At 42.7% G+C, this 23,459-nt stretch overlaps 1 protein-coding gene across 2 annotated transcripts in view; it reads left to right on the forward strand.

Annotated features, from left to right (window-relative positions):
* Window positions 1-23,459, forward strand: part of LOC118504896 (protein N-terminal asparagine amidohydrolase) — a 34,683-nt gene that overhangs the window by 9,327 nt on the left and 1,897 nt on the right. For both annotated transcript variants that reach the window (XM_036039958.1, XM_036039957.1), the window contains exons 2-5: window positions 9,069-9,927; window positions 17,614-17,826; window positions 17,903-18,032; window positions 18,119-18,301. In XM_036039958.1, the coding sequence (XP_035895851.1) occupies window positions 17,704-17,826; window positions 17,903-18,032; window positions 18,119-18,301 (436 nt within the window). In that variant the 5' untranslated portion in view covers window positions 9,069-9,927; window positions 17,614-17,703. The remainder of the gene's footprint in view (window positions 1-9,068; window positions 9,928-17,613; window positions 17,827-17,902; window positions 18,033-18,118; window positions 18,302-23,459) is intronic.

Here is a 23,459-nt window from a genome sequence, read left to right on the forward strand (position 1 = left end):
TAGTAACTTATTTGCTAGACTTGTGAGGAGTATGTTACGGTATTCTATCATCTACGGATCATACTGGGAGTTGTAAAAGTAGCGCGGATGACAGAGATCCATGTTGATGGTGGTGTTGACCAATCCATATCAAGTAGATACAGAGCCACCTGATTTGACGACGAAGAAGGTTTATCTGTCACATTTTATATGTCTTTTATTGCATTTGCAATTTTTGTTTTATTGCATTTGAAGTTTATGGTTCAAAGGCGAGGGGTTCACCGCTCAGGAGTATAGAAACAGCATGGGACTTTGACTAGATATCAGGCAAAATTGAACTTCCTTATCTAGTGATTGCTTCGTTATTATTGCAATGAAGATTTCATTTGAAATCTCGCTTCACTCCGAATCCTCGACGAAAATCTGGAAATATGACCTTAGTTAGCTTAGATGTCTTAGATGGGAAGTCACTATTTTTTTTCGCTCTACATTTTTTGCGACCCCTCAATAGCAGCAACACACGCGCATACCGTTTGCAGTCTTAATAAGTCTTCGAATCCCGATCCTGTCTCTGGACCTCTCACATTTTCAAATCCTGATCCCATCTCAGGACTCCTCAGATTTTAGAATCCTGATCGTGTCTTGGTGTAACATGGGTCCTCAGTTTAAACGTTGATCAAAGTCTTTCGATTCCAGCATCAAGCCTTTTTAAATCGATCAAAGAAAGAGGTTGATTCCAGGTTTTTTGGAAGCATCTCGTTGGAGTTCCGATCTCAACCCGTTCTTTCAGCTTTAAGGCGGTTCATGAGCTTATGGTTGATATTTTTAAGAAATTAACTAACCTTCAATTAATATCGGGTTCGGCTCGGTGGCCGAGGCGACATCGACGCCGGTCTTCACACGGCAGGACCGTGGCTCAAATCCCATCTGGACCGCCTCCCCGTACGCAAGACTGATTACTTTACTACGGGTAAAATCAAGTCACAGAAAGCCAGAAATGGAAGTCAGAGACCTTTGGAGGTTGTTTGTACCTAGGAAAAGGAAGAAGACTTAGTACCGGACGTATTCCATACAAAGCTCATTTGATATGCACTAACACCAACCCCGGCCGAGCTCACCCAAGCTAAGGTGCCCTTTCACAGTTTGGAGAAGGAAATGTTGGAGAAGGAAAAGCGATGTGAATTGTATTAGTTTTTGTAATCTAGTTTTAGCAATATGGCAAACACAGATTACCAGCGGAACATCACCTTTGGAATTTACAGATTTAGAAGATGGAAAAATCAATTCCAGAATCAATATGGTAGCTTGCATCTTCTTGTGTGAAGACACGACATTGTTGTACTCGACCAAACATCGATGCTCGAGACCATGATGATCTTGAATATAGAACTCTGGAGCCCTGAGCCTGAGAACATAAGGTAGAGTATAATAGTTTATTATGTTATTGCCCATATCAGTTCTGAAATAGCTGCCCCAAATTTGGTAATCTGTAACCTGTAATAATCTAGGTCTCAAACTTTGGCTCTATTATTTGCCATTAGATTCCTACGCTAGCTTATCAATTCTGAGAAATTTGGTCTATCCATACTGGGGAATAAACCTAACCCGCCAAAGACCTAAGGATGGGTATGAAGGCTTGATCCAGTCTATCTTTCAATGTTGCCTCTTCCCAGTATTTTCTACTATTTTTATATTAGCTCCAAGTATGTACATATTTCAAAAATAAAATTAAAGTTTAAAAAGCTCGAAGATAAGTGTAGGTTGGTGATGTACCCAAATACATTTACGAAATATGCTAGTTGTTAAAAATAAAAGCATGTGTCTTCGTTCTTGGTCATGTTTTCCCGGACATTATCTCGATATTGATGGTAGAATTTAAATTTGACCACGGAAAAAGACACATACCATTCGACGCTAGTGAACCATTCCCTAAACCACTGGTAGATGTTGTCGAACAAATGTGACCATTATTTAAATTGAATCATTCCCAATGACAAAATCGACCACATTATAGTGCCGGCGTGCTGTCATGCACCGTTTACCGTACGGTTCGGACCCTCCCAGCTCGTGAAAGCGTACCCGAAGTATAAGCGAGCACATCGGCAAGTGTCAGTTGGCGCTGAAGATGTCGCCAAGGATTCGATGTACGTGATGTTACGGTTGATTAAAATTTGCGACATTTCTCACGACACGAACAAATTGTGCATAAAAAGATGCAGGCTGTTGGAAAGCGGGGTTTACGTCTCGGTAGATTTATCTTGCTTTGCCGCAGTCGAGCGAGCGTTCTCACAGACTTTCTAGCCTAAGCAGGGAAATGTTTGGCAGGAAAAAATCCTTACCGATAGTATCATACGTTGTGGAGTGACTGCCAAGCTCCATCTAGCCCGAACAGTATGCCGATCCTTGTCCGGTGGCAGCGTGAAAATGGTGTGAACTATAACTTCTAACCATCTGATCCGCTTTCATTCCGTCAGGAAGGCGTGTGAAAGCGATCTCCGTGGCAGACCGCAAAGCCCATTTGCTGACCTGGTGCAATACGATAGGAAATGGGTTCCTTCTTTTTTTCGTTCTTTACGGTTATGCTTTCGAAAGGCCGGCGACGAGTATCATATAATTAGTTTGTTAATTTTTTTCTTCTGCTCTCTCTCTTGTCCATGCGCCATCCGAAGCACCAATGGTTCCCGGCAGAATGGTTTGGTGGATTTATGGCAGTTTTTCTTTTTCCGCAGCAAACAAGCCGAACTCATTCTGCGGGACTCGTGCAGTTATCTCTGACGGGGTTTGTTTTGATTTTTGAACTCATTCGTTGCTGCTTGGGGCGAGTGCGAACATGGAAGCGAAACAACCGATGAGAGTAATGAAATCGGAAACCCATGGCTGTACCGGGCAGATCCTGCCAACTGATGCGTTCGCCCTTGAAAAAGTCATCAATGTTGTTGGGAAGTTTGTTTACAAAATGTTTTCTTTTCTGCTTTATTGTTGATTCGCGGCGACTTATTCATTATGCAATGGTGCTAATGTGAGCCTATGCGAGCATACTTTGACAGTGTGTAATGAAAATGTTTTCCAATTGAATTGAATAATTTTTATTTAACTATTCTTTGTGTTAGTAGTTTGCTTTAGTTTTAATGTGTTTTAGCGTTTGTTATTCAATGTTATTGTATTTTACTTTTTTATATTTTTTCTACGTTTTTTGCTGTTATTTATGTTAGTTTTGCAGTTATTTCCTTTGTTTTATTCACTTTTTTCAACCCATTTTAATATAAAAATTTAAATATTTAATACCTTACCTTATTTGATACCCTTATCTTCTATTTTTTGATATTTTTTCGATGAATTTTTTTATATTTGGATTTTTTTAAATAATTTTCTTCTATTTATTTTATTTAGCTTTCTTATTTTTTTATGTGTTTTCATACTACTTTTCAATGTTCAATATATTGATTATGTGTTCAATTTTGATTTATTGTTTTCTTTTTTCTTAATTTCATTTTTCATATATTTTTTATAATTCTTTTTTTATGATTTTTCCTTTTGTGTATTTCATTATTTATTCCTTCGTTTGCTTACTTCGGGTTTCTTTTTTTCAATTTTGACTTTGTTAGTTATTTATTCAATTTTGATTCTCATTTTATGTTTTAATTTCTTTATTTTTTCTCTTTTTCATGAGAGACGCCTGCCTGGCTAAATTGCTTTTTTTATTAATTTTAGTATTTTTTGTCCAAAAATCGGTAGTAAACGTTGCTCTAAAAGTTCTTAATTTATGAGTCGTTATATCCCGGTCCTTTACTATTTTCTTCCTTAGGCTGTGATAAATTTATGATGTTAAACACACAGTACAGTATGTTTATGCAATGATTAATGTGGTTTGTAAAAAATTACGCTCACTGTTAAACCCTATCTGAAGCGCCTTTCCAATGCAGCTTTAGTGGATAAAAAAAAGGAAGTAACCATCAACTTCCCTCCAAAAGACGGACGATGATGACGTACATAGCATCCAGAGCTGTACGTGCTTACGTGGCATCCTTCCCGTCCAATTTACCGTACCCACGGCAGGGCGTGTAAAGCTATCTCTGGAGCTTTGTGTTTTTGACGGTTATTTTCGCTCAAAAGCACAAAAGCCGATCAGCGCGAGATCGCTGTGCCGCGATGCACTGTAGCCATTCCGCGTGCGCACGTGGTTTTACCCTTCCGGTGCAATGGATGGGACACACAGAGCGCCGATTCGCGGACGTATCTATCCCACGGACAGAAACAAAAAACCGCGTACTCGGCTGGCCGGCCGGCTGGCAGAAGATTACGGCGATGCGCATAAAACCGAACGACCCAACCGAGCGATCCACAGCGCATTCGCATGCACTTCACACCAAGCAAAGGGGAACTCATTTAGCTGGATACGATGGGGAAGGCCACTGGAAGGGGGGTTGGGAGGGATGCTAAGGAAGGAAATGGAGGAGATGAAGCAAAAAAGCACTCGCGCGCAGACGATAATAATGCGCGCAAAGTAAATGATATTTCATTGCCCGTTCCCGGGGACCCCACTATGGGCCGTGGCTCACATTTCGCATGGTCATAAAACATGGCTGTCATAGGGACGCTTGGGAGTGTAAAACATCTTGCGAAAACAGAAAACGAAGAAGGGAAACAAGGAAGAAGTAGTTTTTTTTTTATATGTACCTCATCTCGGTAGGGTTTTAAGCTGAAGGAATCGGTGGTAACCACAGTGCTACGCTCCGTAGTAGTAGACAGGTCGCGCACAGGTTTTTTTTTTGTCCCCCCGATTCCTTCGCCCTGCTTGCCTGTTGGAATCATTTTTTATAATCATTACTATTATTACGTGAAATCATAAAATTATAAACATGAGAAGCAAACAACCAACGTGCGCACGGTACCTGTGATACCTTCGGCAGGATCGGGATTTTGCCGTCGTCATAGCCGTAATTGGGTGTAGTGAGGTGTAACCTTACCGGCGTGGTAAATGTGATGCATGCCCGTGCCGTGTGTCTTTTATTTTCTTTTTTTGTTTTCGAATTGTTCGGTGGATGTGTTCGGATGAATCATTATAGCACCGGGCCGAGGTTTGGACCGAGCAGATCCAATCTTGTGCGGAATTAGGAGAAACAGCGTGGAATGCATCGATTTTTATCACCCTCGCACAACAAGCAGTACAGTTAGATGCATTTTTATTGCATTCCGAAGTACGGGCACGGTTTGACGAGATGGGAACCGTACTAACCTATGAATAACTGGAGAAGAGTTGCTGAGCAATTGTGTAGCGATGCTGAGGAATATGTTTTTCATAGCTTTTTCTTACGTCGTTACAGTTATTCAATACTGCTACTAATACGCTTTACTTAATCTTTAAAAAATTAAAAACATTTTGACCTACACACAGTGTGTATCGTAACTATACGAAAGTTTAGCAATTACGTTTTCTTCAACTTCGAATATTATAAAATGAAAATATGTAGCTTTATGTACAAGCTCGTTACATTAAAAATGTTTCGAATTTGTGACGCCTAATTTAAAACGACCAATCTTGGAAGGGTCCAAATGTGGGATGAGTTTCCTTGTTTGGCCTTAACTGTAGTTTGTCTGTTTGAATTGGTAATGATAACTCCGGAGTGGATTGACGAATCTGCCATCGATCGTGCATTCTAAAAACCACCATCGACTCCGAAAGAATTCCGGACCCGACTCCGGAGCTCCTTCCACTCCGGAGTCCACTCCGATCGACACCAGTTGCTTCTTTTAACGCCGGAATGCTCCGAATGATTAGTCCATTCAACTCTCCAAACATTGGTTTATCCCCCCTCCCCTTCCCACCCCCCCCGATCGATTCGGAGTCGACTCCAGTTGCTCGTGAAATCGAATCGATCCGCCAGCTACATCACTTTGCCGAACACCTAGTTCGAATCTTCAACAAAAGCTGGTTTAAAACCTCAGATTTCCCACTTGAAGTTATCATGGACCTCACTGTTTGTAAAAATATTCTTAAACTTTATGAACGAATTTGAAGTTGAAAAAATCTCTCTAAAACATTGATCAATAGTAGAGATAGAAAATGCAGGCTGTTTTATAATTATGTTACGCAATGTAGAATCGGCATTCAAAAATTAAGAAAGCGTTATCATCATTTTTGCACCTTACGTAAAGAAAATCAACCACAAAATGGAAAGCATATGTACGATTTTTTTTCTTTTGCCAAACAAACAAAAGCGATAAGCCGCTACTCGCGCTCGTCCACAGCCAGTGTCTCCCACGGCGGCATCATCATGTCCACCAGGTCAGTAGTCTGTCCATAAGTCATTATATTGTGATTTTTAACCATGCCCCCAAATCGTGCTGACCACCGTCAAGCTGACAACAGGCTGACAGCAAACATAGAACAATCACGAATCCCCACACGAGCACACATGATTTTGCAAATGACATGCAAACCGTGTGCTTCGGTGCGCTGGTTGACTGTCCTACCTTCTTCAGCACCAGTTCCTCGGTTCGATTTTTCTTCAGCCCCTCAGAACACTGCGAACGCTACGACGGTAGAAGGACCTTCGTCCGGTGCAGTGCTTGCTGCTAGCTGACCGTCGTTGGTGTCCGCTTCCAAAATCGAAAATCCGGCATCAATCGACATATCCTAGCCGCCGTCGTCGTCGTAACCCGATAATGTATTCTAATGAATTCCATTTTCAATTTCACCGCCGTAATGTTTAATTAACTCTGGTGCAAGCCGGGACTGTGTAACTTAAGACGCTCGCTTACCACCGCCCTTCGCAAAACGGAACGAATATATTAATCAAATATGTAGAGCCCGTGCTCGTCTGCCCGCCCCAGTCGACTCGTCTTCGTACATCGACTGTGGTCACTCCACACTCTGGCGCTCTGTTAATGGACACGACGATTCTGAACTGGACAAGAGCTTCATGTCCATGCCTATTGGGACAAGTCGGGGACGAGAACATCTGCACTTGCGAGGGAACGCATGCTTGAAGTCTGAGAGGACCTTAGACGGCCAGCAATCTGCTAGAACATACATACAGGACGTTGATAAAACGGTTGCGAATTAGACAAAATAACACATTGCTACTATCACCGGACAACTTTCGCTCGTCCGGATGGGAGCTGTTATCGCTCAGCTTTATCATTTCGGACCAATCCCGATTCGGTGCAGAATCGTCCAGCTTCCTGAATTGATCGAGTGATGGCGCCAGCGTTTGTTTTTTTTTTTTTTTTCGTTATGTCCTCCCCGCTGCCCGGTTCCATTCGGACACCTAGCATGATTGGCCAACCCCGTTCGGTCCAATCACATCCCTGCACGGCGATAAGATAACAGGCGCACATGTGCTCACACACGTACACACAGTCGGCTGCCAACGGTCTCCGGGAGGCACGTGGAGATTAGTCGCAACAGGAATGTTTGACAGCTCCTCCGCCGTTTCGGGATTGCTCAAAACATAAACAGGACGGCCGCGATATGAGCATGCGAGGGACGAGCACTGACGCTGATCGTTTCATTAGCGCACACAGGCACTGTTCTGAGCCAGTGTTCTACTGCTGCTCGCTTGCGTCTTTGATAACGTGGGTCCGCATGTGCTCATCGTCGCTTATCAATAATTTCGTGGAAAAAGGTTCCAGCCATTGAGGGGATGGATTTTAAGGCACCGCGGGAAGGTTACGATCAGACGAATTCTTAATCTCCCCACGGGTGGGGGGAGAAACACACATTGATAGTGTGCGTATGTCTTGTACAGCATACCGGTATAACAATACAGCGTAAGGTGAAATAAAAATTTAAATTCTTTTTTTTACTATTATTGACCATCGGACGGCAAGTAAACAAATCATGGCTACCCCAATCAGGGGGAAAATCCAAACATCAATTTTGATTAATGGTCTTCTACTATTTATTGGTAGCCTGTAATATGGAAGCAATGAGGAATGTGCGTTTAGTAATAATTCACTACATAATTTTTTCTTGAAACTGACACTTACGTAAAAGCCACGTGAGAAAATAATTCTAATCTGGTTTTGCAAGGGCCTCAAATGTTCTTGTAATTTTCCATTACTCATTACTGGACTCTACTTAGTGGGCAATTCACAGATAAAACTGGACTCTGTCACAGTATCTCTACCCTACTATGGATGGCCTGGCCAGCAGACCATTTCCTCTTGAGTATAGTCCAGAAATGGCTGGAATGTTACTCAGTGGCGAGTCAAGATATTTGGAGGCCCCGAGCGGAATGGCAGTTGAGGCCCCTCAAATGTTGATATTAGAGGGAAGAATAGGAAGAGGACAGGCCCTCTAACCGACGAGGCTCCGAGCGGCCGCACCTTCCGTTCCTAGGTTGATCTGCCACTGATGTTGCTAGTTAATCTCTGGAGTATCGTGCAATCTTTTATCCGGATTTTGACAATACAAAATCGATACATCGTTTACTCGCTGGAAATTGGTTTATGTGGTTCTCGTTAATTGTTCTCATCTGCGTAGGTCTCGTCTGCTCAAAGAAAGAGGTAAATGGGGTCTCAGCGTGTCAAAGTTTCTATTAAAAAGAGCCTGGTCAAAGTAGAAGATTCTGAGACGATCCCATTGTATGAAGATAATTTACTCTTCAAGATTGAAGTTTTGTAGTGCAAAGAAGACTATGAACAGAATCTAAGGGTTTAAAATTTTTAATTATGCTCCCTTTTTAAAGTATTATCCGACTAGATAATAGGTTACTAAACTTACACACAGTCTACTACTAGCCTTATTGCTGGAGACTGTTACAGATAAGTTTTGATGCACGACTCTTAGTGTATTAGGTCTCATACCAAGACCTAAGACTGTGTTGAATATCACAACAAAATCATTTATTCAATTTAAAAATCGTATTGTACTGATTCTATTCAAATTTTACTAGTATTCTTGGATTAGCCTCATGCGCTAACAGTTTTTCAAATATATTGAACGTTTAGCAATTAATTTTTTAACGTTTAGCTATTAAAAAGCTCCATAACAATTCTCGATACCAAAATTCTCACTGATGAAAATTTAATTTAAAATTATTATAAAAGTATTAATAAGTATATTTCTTTCCTATTTCTTACAGACCAATCATGCTTCCTACCTACTGACATCCATCGTACCGTACCGTTAAACGCTGATCATCCCTTCCCCGGGCCGTAACAGGTCGTCAGTCAGCTGAGCCTGTACTGTAGCGCTCACCCGAGAACCACCGAGAGTGGTGAATCGACCGAAGCAACGTCAACGTTCAAAGCAGCATCACATCTGTCCGCCCGTAGAGCGAACTGTTACTCTTCCAACCATTCGCTCAGTCATCCCACAACATCGCTCGGGTTCACATCTAAGACTCGCGCTCGTCCCGCTTTGCTTTCGTTAGAAGAGTCGAGCAAGAAATAGTTCCTCTGTAAAGACCCGGTGTGAAGTGTACTCGGCTGAATGTGAGTGAAGTGCTTTGTGCGTTTGGAAAAGTGTGTTAAAAGATATTTAGAAAAGATTGATACTTTCATCATAAATTCTCCCCAAATGAGGAAAGTGAAGTGATGATCCCGTGCAGATAACGCGACTGCCTTTCTACGGTCGATTAAGCCGACTCTGTTTGTACAATTTACTCTAAACAGACTCTGACAGAAGGGTAGTAGCTACTACTATTATTGTTTATGATATCTTCCTGTGCGCTTATCATTAAGCTGATGATGATAGTGAACTGAGATTAGCGGCGATTGCAAAGTGTTTTGTATGCAAAAAGAGGAAAAAGGCGTTGCACAGCATCGTGAGTGTTTGTGAGTCAGTGTGTAATACTGTGAGGGAAGTGAACCGTTTCCTGGTACCGATTGCGATCGTTCGATTGCGTTGATTTAGTTTTTTTTCCTGCCGGTACGGTACAGACGTGGGTGCTGCAGCAGCTTTGTTTGCAACGTGCAAGCACTCCGATTGATTTAGCGAATGTAAGCATTTTTGTAATACTTTCTCTATAGCGTGTAGCTTGTGTAACTTCGACTTGGAGATGATTTCAGACCACACATTTAAATCCCTCCTCTTAATAGTTTCTTAAATTCAAATTCTTTCGAGCAATCAAATGCCCGCAAACTCACTGTGGCGTTACACCGCATCGGAGTAGGTCTGTGATACCTCAAGCTCATGCCAACATTTTATCGGAATCTCTAAGCTCATGATCAGGGCTAGCATGATCTCCACCGCCAAACCACCCAAGACCACAGGCAAAGTTTGCCAAGAATCGGGGTTTTTATCTCACATCCGCACTACTTTCTTGCCTAGCTTTCGCGAACTCTTCCGGGATCGTGATCGTTCGAGTCCGGACCATCGGACCGATATATCACCACCGAGATGTACAGGTAAAGGGGATCCAAATCCGGCCCATCCCATACCAACCCCGTACGATTGGTTCGTGTCCAAATTCCCTCGAACTTCCCGGTGTAACTAGTTACCCGTAGTGCACAAGAAGCAGACACGCTCAATTGCGCTGACCTCAGACACCAGACCATCCCGCTTGGCTCACGAAAAAAGTGTAGTACAGGCGGGCGACTGATTAATGAAATAGATTGAAACCGTTCAATTCGTACCGTTTAATTAGTTTCGCTTTGCAAGCGAAACAAAAATCTAGGTCGAACCGTTTATCCCAACAGCGTCCTGAGGAGGATCCGCTCTCGTCTGAACGGGGGATTTCCCGACGAAGCCCCCTCGACGCGGCGCGATCGTAAAGCCAGATTGATGAAGTTCGCCTCCGGGGCGATATTGCTAGTTTGGAAGATATTCAGGAAATGAATAATTACCATACCGGGTGTGCGAAAAATAGTTATCTTAACGAATCGCTTCACCGATGAAATGCGGATTCAAGCGAAGATCTGATGATGGCCGTGCGGGCTCATCGTGCCGTGCCGTGTGGTTTTGTCGGATGTTGATTTTGTATGTCTAATCTAATGTTCCAGCCCAACGCCTGCCGGAGAAATGCTTGAGTGGAGGTGGTGGTAATGCTCAGCGGGACCTAAACCCCTTAGGAAGTACCCCCGGTAGAAGTTCGGTTCCATCAATTTAAATAATGGTGACCGTCGGTTCGCAGGTTCTGTCGATAAATCTTCAACCCTGGATGAGAGTCCCTCCTTGACGAGTTAGAATGCTTTGTTTGAAATTAAAACAACTTTTTCGACGGTGTTTACAACTTTCTCGACTTATTCTAAGAAAATGCTAGTTAAATAACTCTTCCATTGCAACACTCTAACCTACAACTCTGTGTAAATGCCTCTCTGCAGCTCATTGCTCAACACCTTCAAACGCGTTTGTCATTTGATTCGAATTTATGATTTATGGATTGGTTGTTCCCATTTGACGCGCCTTCTAGGTTGGTAGACGAAGGTGGCCGCCGGCAGATGAACCTGCCGAGCATCATTTTTCTTACATCATACACCTACTGCTGCTCTACAGGTGGTCACAACAGTTTACGATCTACAACGGAATCATTTCTCACTTTGTGGATTTAGTGCCCATCCCCAAGCATGACTGTAGAGTACAATATGGACACTTTTAAATTGTTGTAGTTTTTTATTATTGAATTTAAATTCAGTAATATTTCTTCTAAGTTTTTTTTTATTTAATCTGTCAGTGTTGTGATGAAACAGATCGTTTTGTTTTTTTCGGTATGAAATTTTTCACACAATTAAAGTAATTATAGGAAAGCCGTCGGTGGCACGAATCGGTCGCCACTGTAGTGGGTAATTAATAATGCGATTTGTAACCACTCATTAACAACACCGAGACGCGGCAGCCGGTATTAATTATTGTTCTTGGCAAGTTTCGCGTGACAATACATTCCTCATCGCATATTTGTCTTTGTCGAATGTGGCGGCAGATTGCAATTCTACACTTCATTCCATAACCATTGTGAACAGTCCGTACCATAAATATGTGATCGTTTGGATTTTGAAGTTCTAGTTAAAACTTTGGAAGAGATCTATAAACGCAAGTTGATAGTGATGTTTTATATAGAATTAAACAAAATATGCAGACAGTGATCCAACTAAAACAACCCCGGTTGTGCCGTGTCTACACACTTATTACTTATTGGCTTATTGCCTTGTCTACCAGATTGCCCCTCTTGACACTTGATATCAATATGTTTAGATGTTATTAAATTACTTCGTTTTTTTCTCAGTAAACTTGATGGCTTAGGAGGATTTATGTAAAAAACTTTAATTTTTAAATCTTAAATTTTACTGCTGGGCCACAAATTTATGGGTTTTATATCCTAAATGCTTCAGGTTTTTCTCGGTGTTTTTAATCCAGTATATGCAATATAATTATGCAATATGCTAATGCATTTAGATTCACTTCACTTATTTCATATCACAAAGAAATTAGAATTTATTAAATTATTTTTACAATATCCGGTATATTTGCTTTTGAACGAAATCTGACTGTAATGGTCTGTAATATTTTAATAAGTTTTTTGGTGATATAAAAAATCGAAAAGTTACCAAAATTTAAAAAAAATGAATATTATTTGAAGTTTTTTAAACTCTGTTAATCATCATAGCTGATGGGTAAATCTGTTACAAATATAATTTATATCTTTCCTCAAAAATAAGTGTTGCTATAGTTGTGTTACTCACTGTTTTGTTTCTTTTTTTCAAACGTTTTTTCATTTTCTTTTTAGTAGCTATTGTTTTATAAATGCAAATGTATAATAGTTTATCTAACTTTTTTTTGTATAAATTGGCTTATTTCTATAGAAATTTTCATATTACTTGATGAAAGAATACTTTACATCCCATTTCTGAGGTTAGCAAAAATATAATTAATTTTTGAACTATAGATAAAGCTAAAACTCATTTTGATAATATATCTCTGATTCCCTTTTTTATTTATCTTAACTTAAAACATTATTTGGAAATAACGTTTTGTAATGCACTCAGTGAGTTCAAGTGCATTCAGGCGAACAAACATTCCTTTCCATTCTAATTCCATCCATCACAATAGGACTCCATCACTGCCCTTACCAATCCTACCAGCATGCCGCTCATCTCCAGTATAAGACACCATTAGTCCCTGGTTTAGACAGACAATATGCCTTTCATATCATTTTCGTCTCACTTTCAACACAAGTCTGAGGCGCCCCACCGTACAGCAGAAGAGGTAGAAGAGGCCTGTCTTTCAACCAAACAACCTATAATTTCCACACCTCATTACGTGTTTCGTTTTCCACCACAGTACAATCGTTTCCTCCCATGCCGATTTCGAATGAAAACTATTTGTTCTAGCTCCTATTGTCGTCTAGCTGTCACCGGGCGACATACCGGGCGATACTGTAAAAAAGCCTGCCCACATCAACCGATTAGTTATGAGCTTGATCGACACACCACTTCAGGTACGGTTCTTCGAGTTGCAAATAGCACGGAAACTCTACCCAAGCCCCTCGTGGAAGGAGGAATGAATTAATGATAACAGTGCGCCCTCTCAGCCGGCCCACCCTACTCAATCGTAGCCCTCTGGTGCGCCATTTGACATGAGCACGTTTCATTACCACCGCGCCAGCATCTTCCCCAGCAGGGCAGTACACTCTTGCGCCACACACACAATGCCTTCGACAGGTATGGGGTCAGTGGGCAAATTTACACAACAGTTTCCACGCGCACACCGCCAAGAGAATGCTGAGATGACAGAGAATTAATGCAACTGCACCTTACCTTATTGCCAGCCACCCGCCGCCATGCTCCATTCGCAAGCGAGCAGCTCGTGGAAAGCTGAGGCGGCGTGTGGTAACGACTGCGGTGAAGATTTAGATAATGACTTACTCAGTGCTCCGCCGTCTGTAATTAGCATTTTGTACGATTGATACTTTATGACGACATGGCGGCCATGATTAGCCCGCCGGCCAACCGGACGTTCTTCAATCGTCCCTGATCTGATTGAAGGCACAATGTCCGGAAGGATTCTTCGGGGTATTAAATTTAACATTCGGCACACACCCACTCTCGTAAAGTGTGGCTACATACGAAGCTGACCGGGAAATTGATATGCAAAACAGTTATTAATCTTCGATCGCAATGTACAAATTGCTTGTCAAACGGAGGGGATTTTCCCTGTCTGGATCAGTTTTACGAGCTTGGGCAGACTTTTATGTGTCACCCGACACCCGCCTGTCCATCATTGGGAGATTTTACGAGTGCACGTCAATTACAACATGCACGACGATCAGGATAAACTGTAATTGCGACGGCACTATTTCTGAGAAGTATTATGGACGCTGATGAGACGATTGGTTCCACGTACTCACATAAGCCTATTTTATTGGAAACGGCATCGTTCAAACACAGTGAATCTTCAGGATGTTACTTCCTACCTTAAAAAAAAACCTAATTGAAAGCTATCCCTCTCCCTCTCTCTCTCAGTCTGAATGTTATTAAACAATTAAAGCATCTTTTAACGGCACATCCCATCCAATTCCAAATGTCGCCAGCATATCGCGAAAACAAAAAAGTGATTCAATTACCGCGGTGGCTATACTTAGCCATGCTCTGCCAATTTCTTGCGGAATGGTACGATCGTTTCGGCAGATGATGATGATCATGATGATGAAATAAATGGCAGCCGTTAATCAAATATAGTCTTAATTGCTTGCGATCTTTCCAACCGCTCGGTAGCTTCCGAGCTCTGTACTGTGCTGGAATGATGGCAGTTCGGTTGCTAGATACTCTAAAAAAAAAAAACTGGTGACGGCAAATTCTTGTGTGTGAAACATTTACTGTAACATCTTCCTCTGCAATTCTGGTTGCGTTGATCATCTTTCTTTCTTGATCGAGTTTTTTGTGTCTTACGATCGTGGCAGAAGAATTTTTATGATGTGCTGGTGGACTGCTAAAATATATACTCATCATCACGTATTAGTTGCACACGCTAAATTGTACTTGTCGATAATCATTTAATTTTAGAAAAGAAGAAAATAGAAAAGGCTTTTCTCCACTGTTATTACATATTTTTTGAAGAATATGGAACTGTCACCGACACCGTTACTGAGGTCTTAAGTTCAATCTTTCTGTCTTCTTGGGCTAACGACCTCTTAGGTCATGTCTAGCATTTCTAGTTTACTAGACTTAATAATACCACGTAGTTGGATAAGTCAGTCCTCACTACGGGGTAACGCTCCGGATGGGATTTGAACCCCGGTCCTGCTCGGTTTGAAGACCATTGTCACTTCTCCCGCCCCAATTCTTTAGTTCTTTCCTATAAAATTGAATGCTTTTGGTGTAATCAATGTGGTTGTACAGATTGATCTGTTCCATTAGTTCTGAGCCTGTGTCTGGAAAATATTTGAGGAGTCACTTCATGCTCATGTCTTTTCTTGAGTTGCGGGGATCATAATTTGCCTTCTCTCTTCTTTTTTGGCCTGCTGCTCTGGAGCATGTCTTAAAGACATGGCCTGGTGTCCAATCCGTTTCCAGGAAATTCGGTCCATAGCTGCATCCCTGGCTGCATCCGATCTCCCTCAGGTCTGACTCCACTTAATCCAGTCAACGAGCTCGCTGTGCTCCTCTAAGCCTCGTGCCAAACGGGTCGCTGACGAGCACCTTCCTGGCAGGGCATGAGTTCGGCTTCCTCATCACGTGTCCTTACCAGCGTATCCTTCTGGCTGTGGTAACTGTTGAATGCCTCCATGAATTTGCTGAACTGTAGGATGAAATGAACTGTAGGATGAATTTGCCTCCATGACACTAATTGGAGGAGAATTGGATATTCAAAAATGTGCCTGTACTAGATGAGAATGCAATTCAATCCAAATATAGTGAACAATCCTTATTTATATTACAAGAGCCTTTAGTATAATGCTTATTTATATTACAAGAGCCTTTAGTATAGTAATATTATACAAAACCAACGTCGTCGAGATATCCATGGACGCACAGTACCGTATAGCATCTCAGAATGAAATATAGCTTCCAGCTAACTCCACCTTTATAAACTAAAGACATTTATCCAACTGCATCCATAACAAAACGCTCATTTGCATATGTACATTGCTCAATTCTACCAGCAAATGACACATTGCCCGACGTCCTAACCCCTTGTTAATCATCTTCACACATGCATCCAAACGTCATATTGCCTACTGATGAAAACAATCAATCGGCGTATGGGCTCGCTGGGGAAAAAGAAAATTCTTTCAAATGCCTCATAACATTGTTGCAGTTTTTCCCCCATTACTTCCGGGACAGCAGGCAATGCAATTACCCGGGGGAGGTTCGTTCAACAAAAACCTAGAGAATGTTGATTGCGTCGGCAACCCAACAATGCACTGCATTTGATCGTGTACCTGAACGGTGAAGACCGAAGGACGACTCGGACGTAATGATGTGTACTGTTTGCATTGTGACTGACGTTGCTTTGCCGTGGTGTGCTTTGCCGGCATCGCAACACAGCAACATAGCGAGGAAGAAAACAACCATTAGACGCACCTTCTTTTTCCACTGCCGATCGGATACGGAATCGCTGCATCGATCATGCTTGCCAGCAACACCGGCAACGGGAAGGCAGCCTCTTTTGACGAAACCAAACAAACGGCACTGTATGTGTTGTTATGCGGGAGAGGGGGAAATTGAAAAAGAGCCGGCCTACAGATGAGTCCTCCAATCTCTGGTGAATTATGATTCCTGGCTACACACCATTGAGAAGATGTCCATTGAAGGAGGGTAGATAGTCGCACACTACTGTGCCGTAGTTACGATCGCGACTATTGCGGGAAGTTCCAAAGATCCGAAGACGCCCGTCTTTAGAAAATTGGATGTGATCGCTTGGGAACCGTGCTTCAAATCAGCTCACCAAAGCGTATGCGTCGGATGCTCGGGCCTGGCATGAAGTTGGTTTATCATTAATCATCCATCATCATACGGAGTTGGCGAGGGCCAGCTTTCCGATCGACAGGAGTCCCAGGGTGAAGAGACACATTCCGCCACGGTACTGTACCGGACAAAGATGCATGCGGCATGGAATGATTGGAGAGACGCAAGGGAAAGCTAGCTACCCGGCGGCGGTAGAAATCACTGAATTGTGGTATCCCGCCCGGCCGTACATCCAGCGTATAATCTCTATAATTTAATCAACCATCAAAACGCAATATGACAGCTTGGATCGTCTCGAAAAGGGTGCGCCGCCGGTGTGTGCGCGTCGAAGACTGAACCATCAATGTTGAGGTCCGCTCCAGGACACGAACGCTCTGGGTCGCATGCGTCGTAGCATAAAATGTCAAACCCGATCCGATGACTGGAGACTGGAAGTTGTGCGCGGTATGTCGTCGCCTCGCCACACGAAACGCGGGGTCGATTGATGCGACGACGACCTCGCAGGTGACTCCGTTTGCATCATCATCATCATCATCGGCGTTCAATGTGTGGTTTACCATACTCCACTCCATAATGTCCAACAGCATGAATGATTAATCAAAACATCAAATCAAAACCATCCAAAACAACTGTGCGCGAACACCGTGTGTACTATCGGTTCCTTCCCACTCCAATGTCATTCTGCCGCGTGCGATTGTTGCGATAGATTAGAAATAAAAGCGTCACCCATTCGTCAAGATCACAATCTCTGAAAAAGGACTTTCTCTCTGTCTTCGTTTCCAGATATCTTCCTCATCACAACACCGGAAGTAACTCCAGCGCAAGAAGGAAGAAAGCTTTGTTCCCGAAGACATTACCAACCTTCGTCCAAGCATGGTGCTGGTGCTGAACGGTGTGATACAGGATGAGCGTCCTATTAATACCCATGCTCTGTTTCTGGAGCATCCAGTCTATCGAGAAACAGCCACACAGCTTCTCTCCATACCGACAAAAACGGTAAGTAGTGGGTTGGAGTTGGAGGACCTCCAACTGTTGTGTGACTGATTGGAAATTCTCTTCAATATCTTCAAAGGTTGGAGCTCCAGGACTACTGTACGTTTGTCAGCGTGAGATGGCCGCAGTTGCTCCACACGATCGTAACGTCAATATTATTGGATCCGATGACGCAACCACGTGCATCATTGTAGTCGTTAGACACTCAGGTGAGGATCCCTTTTTTGAGATTGGCAATTTAATTTATTTAAAGTCTCTCTTACGCTGATTCTTGTTCTTTCGCTTTTCGCCACAGGATCTGGAGCGATCGCGTTGGCACATCTGGACGGAAACGGTACGGATGAAGCCGTATCGGCAATGGTGGCCCGCGTACAGGAACTCGCCTTCGGATATCCCGAAGGCCGCATCGAGCTACAGCTTATTGGAGGCTTCAGTGACCCGCAAGGCTACGCGGAGGATCTGTTCAGTAACATTATGCGTAAGTGTTGTGATTCTACATATCTGCCCACCTACCTAAGTGCCATAAAGTGTTTTACAGTGTTTTACAACCAGCACCGAATGTCCGGCCTAACCATTAGCCTAAGCCAAACGTCACCGCCGAATGACACACGATTGCCCTGCGATCGCGGTCAAAGCGGCAAAGCGGCAAGGCATTTAGATGGAAAGGTGTGGAATTTGTTCTTCGATTCGCTCGAAGGTGTGCAATCTTTCACCTCGGGAAAACGGAATACAAATCCGCAAGTGCATACCTCCTTCGTGACTCGTCTTCACGGTCAGAGGTTGCGAATGGTTTTGGCGTTTAGTGTCCATAAAAACGCTTAAAGCAAGCAGAAAAAGGGTCGGCAAAGCACACACACACAACTCTTTGATTCACTTGCTCAATGATTCAGCGTCGCTTTGATACATACCAGCCAGCCAGGTTGGGGTTTAGCTATAATTATGGAATCGAAATCTATTTGAAACCGATCGCGACCAACCGACCATCAACGAGAAGGTTTCTCTTCGATTGCCTTTCACGGTTTTTTTTTTGCTCTAAACGTGCAAACCACGATCGGCGGGACAACGTAAAGCTGGATACGAGCCATAAATGTGATGTGTTCTGCAAATGGGTGGATTATATTTCTTTCATCGCGGAAGGGTTGCGCTACGAGAGGGACCGTCTATAAATCATCGTACTATTGATTTGCAATGCCTAGTCGGGTGAGGTGTTTCATACCTTCGTGTTTGTAGAGGATCTTTCTCCTGTAATTGAAAGCATTGAAATGAACCCTTTTATGGCTATAAAATATTGTTTTAATCACACAGTACATCAGTGACTTTAGGCAGGACTTTGAAGTTTTTGTGACCTCTTTCCTGACGACTTAGTCATTTTCACCTGAAGATATGTGTTTAAATGGCAAGAATATGTCAATGAATTTCAACTCCAGTATATGGGAGCGACTTTGAAGGAAAATAATAGTGCAATATCATTTTGGGACCTGTGAAACCTCAGAATAATTGTTGGGGTTGTACAAGGTTTAAAGCCTGATATTTGAGGCTCATATTGATGAAGAGGAGTCAAACTAAAAAGGCTCAACATTGATAAGTAAGATGAGTTAATCTTTTCTTATACAGAAGGTCAACCTATACAACTTACCTACCCCACTTTTAAAACTATATCACTATTGTGTTTTAGGATCTCGTCTGAATGCTCCATCAACCTGACTCGTTGGCGACAAGCTCGTAATATATCAATAGATGCCAGAGAATCGTTTTTCAAGTCAGTCTTGATATCTTAGAGTGAAAATTGATTGGATTTTGGATGTCTTAACATCGAGGGGCGGTCTAGTGGCCGAGGCGATACCGGCGCCGCACCCAGACTGTCTTCCTGGGTCTGGACTAAAGCAGGGATTAACTTGCTACAGGTAATATAAAGCCACAGAAAGTAAGAAATGTGGCAGGCCGATATCTTTCGAGTTTGTAGTGCCAAGGAAGAAAAATGACACCAGCCATGGGACAATAGGACCCATAAGTATCAAATATTGTTGCTCTATAAATGTCCATTAAACTTTTTCAACGTAATATACTTTAGTTCCGGCGTTTCCATTAAAAATGTTATGCTTGAATTGCATTTGAAATTATGCATACAGAGTATGTTTTTAAAATGAATCAAATTGAAGCGATTTGGAAAGGTCTTTTCAGAGACCAGGATACTCGTCTACTATTGAGCGATATACTAGGTCTCTGGGGCGGTCCGGTGACCGCGGCGATAACGGCAGGACATTTATCCAGATTGCCTCGCCGCACGTAGGAATGACTACCAGCCAGAAGCCAGAAATGGCAGGCCGAAATCTTTAGATGCTGTAGTGCCAGGAAAGAATGAGAAGATACCAGGTCCCTGCGTTCTGAAAGGTAGTGATATTAGTGTACTAATATCAAAAATAGATACGCAGTAGAGTTCTCTGTGGAAAAATCTATTGTCTCCTGGAAATTACTTAACCAATATCTCTTATAAATATCTAGAGCACAGACAACGCTTTTTTAGAGATAGATGGCTTATGAAAATAAATGAGAACTCGTATTTATCACAGACTTCAATGAGTCATTTGGTGTCTTAGGATATTGAGGAGTCGTAAATTTCTTCTTCAAAAATCATTTCGATAGTACTTACTTATTCAAAACATTAAATTTAAACCCGATTTTGCAGTCCACAGTGGGTCCTACCATCAGACTACACTTTGATTAATGCTAGTATTAAGCACACTTTGATTATGCTTAAGTATTTCAATATTCTTATTTCTTCCGTTAAAAAAGAACCTACACCAAATAATGAATATCCCATGCTAACTACACACCATCCTACTGCAGGCAAAATCAATCCCCAATAAAGCTTAGTCAAAATTTAATGAAGCAAGACGATCACATCGAATACGGTTTACGCTAAAACCCAAAACCACACCTCGCCCAAATCACCACCATACAAATCTGTATCGTCACATCGACCGATAAATCCCCAAACGATAGGGGCGGGAAGTCAGCAGCAAGATGCTTTTCTAAAATTGATGATAGAAAAAGATTAGGTAACAACACCATTAGCAGTATTTGCCTGTGCTGTCCAGCGTGTGTGGTGCCCAGCCTTCTCGTGTGTGGTTGCAGCATGAGTTCTCCGGATATCGCCAGGGGGTGGTGGGCGATGTGTGTTTGGGTAACAGTATCTGATATTAGATTGCAAGTACTGACCATTTTCACTCTTTCTCTCTCTCTCTCTCTCTCTCTCATCTGCCCCTCCGAAAAGCGCTAGACAAATTGTCTAATGTCCCAACTTTCTCTCCTAGCTTCGGTGTTGATGGTTTTTTCGGATAAACAACCCTATCGAATTGCTCGTCTCGTGAGATGGGGCTGACTTTTTTGGTTAAATAATTGGGCATTTTTACTGATAATATCATATGTACCCCAAGTAAAGAGCTATTGAATAATCGATGTCGGGGAGCTAGAGCAATACCTGCTTTATTCTATTAATTATTTCACCACTCTATGTCAGTGATTATCGATTAACTCCTTTGGAAACACTTATATTACAGGAATTACCACAATTATGCAAATATTGTTTCCCCATCAGCATGATCTATCTGGAGGTGTTTCGCTATTGATCAATTTCTGCACCTAATGGTACACGGACACGCTAATCACCCAACTTTACATGCAGCTTAATGCGCTATTAAGGTCCTCTCCCGGACACGATATTTATTGCACGAATCGAGCAACAGCCCCCAAGCGGTTCGCATGATTCTTGATACTCATTCATCATTCATCTCGACGGATCTTGCCGAACACACACACACACACACGATCGTTCCGTAACGCAACACCAACTCTAGACTGTCCACCCAGCAGCCAGCCTCCGAGCTCGGGTGCTTGGTGTAAGAAATTTAATTATAGTGATTGTAACATCTCGTAAATTATAATTGACCACCACCGGAACAGCGGGACGACCAGCTGGCAGTGGGTGGGCCAGCTATATCACCCACGGCGAGGATGGCACCACACGCGTATGCTGGCGATGGAGGGGGAGGGGGGTTCTAGGACACCGAAAACCGGTCCCGGCAGGCTAATTGTGACAACCATAGGGGTGCATAAATGGAACCCTGCGATGGGTGAGCAGGGATGAAGATGGTCTTAAGAAGTGTTAATCACCCACGAACTGGTTGAATTGCTTGTAATCCCCACTTCAAGTACATTAGTCCGCACTTTTGCTTTTGCTGGTGTGTGCTTTGCTCCATGTTTGCCTCGGGTGTCCTACCAAGGTTTAATTGAATGAAGAATAATGCATTTAATTGAAACAACCCCTCCGGTCGGGCTGTGTAAGAGAGATCACAATGGAAGAATGAACAGCCAACGTATTTTAGATTCGTTCAAGTACATCGAAGATCCATCGCGTTCCGAGTACGAGCGAAAACAAAAGTCACCGTTTCTCGGTTCGATCACAAATATGAATGAACAAACACACGGGCTGCCTCACTCCGCGATCATTCTTCTTCACGGAGTGATAGCACTCCTTATTCTAATGGCCACTTAATTCAATCAAGTGCCAACTACCACCATCAGCAAGGGTTGGACGCTCCCTACAGTAGTTGGCCGGCGGTTCGGTCAGCGAAAAGGTCAATTAGAAAATAATTAAATCAAAAAATTGACACCAATCAAGCGGCGGTTCTCTCTCGGTGCGGAACTTGCTGCCCTGTCATTTGTTTAGTGAGACGATCGTTACCCGTCTCGCCGAGAAGAGATGCAAAGAAAGATTGGTTCCATATAGAGCTGAACAGGAAGCTTGATAGAATAAGTGAGATGAAATTATGAGTGTAAATTGTGTCAATTTTTGTACTATAACTGAGAGGCAATAATTTAAGCTCGTTTAGAGCAAAAATATTCTTTACATTACTCGCCTAACAAATTATTCTGTCTCTTCACGCAAAGGGATGGATGACTTGTTCTTGAGATCCTCCCCAATCCTTGTCCCAATTGAGGTTCCCAATATGTTTGATCGCGAAGGAATTTGGTAATTGATGTGTCCGTCCGACATTCCGTTTGCGTTAAGAAAGTATATGAATCGAGCCAACTGGGTTACAGGACGCATTTACAGAGCTGATCAACTTTTGATGGAGTCTAGCGAGACCTATCCAAGAATATGGTTTGTTTGTTGAAGGAATACAAAATGGCAACATAAGCGCCCGATAAATGGGGCGCTTCATACGGCAGGATCAGGGTTACCAATCCAATCCGGACCGTTCCGTAGTGAGGACTGACCAACTATCCAGCTATGTGGTATCATTAAGCCTGAAGTAGCAGGCATGACCTAAGAGGTCGTTAGGCCAAAGAAGATGAAGAAGAAGTTTAGGAAAGCTTCCCAGAATGGACTGAGATGAGATTGTTCATGGTAATATCTGGATTTGCTTCAACTCCGCCAAGGTAGCAACATAATATGGCGACGAAGTATCTTCCTTCGCACTACAACTTCGAGAGGTCTCTCGGCCTGCCATTATCGGCTTTCCGTGACTTGGCCTTGGTTGCAAGGTAGTCAGTCATACGTACGGGGATGGCGGTCTGGGATGGGATTTGAACTCCGGTTCTTCCGTGCGAAAACCGGCGCGCATTATCGCTTC

The sequence above is a fragment of the Anopheles stephensi genome, chromosome 2 (assembly GCF_013141755.1).
Source record: "Anopheles stephensi strain Indian chromosome 2, UCI_ANSTEP_V1.0, whole genome shotgun sequence".
NCBI classification, from domain to species: domain Eukaryota; kingdom Metazoa; phylum Arthropoda; class Insecta; order Diptera; family Culicidae; genus Anopheles; species Anopheles stephensi.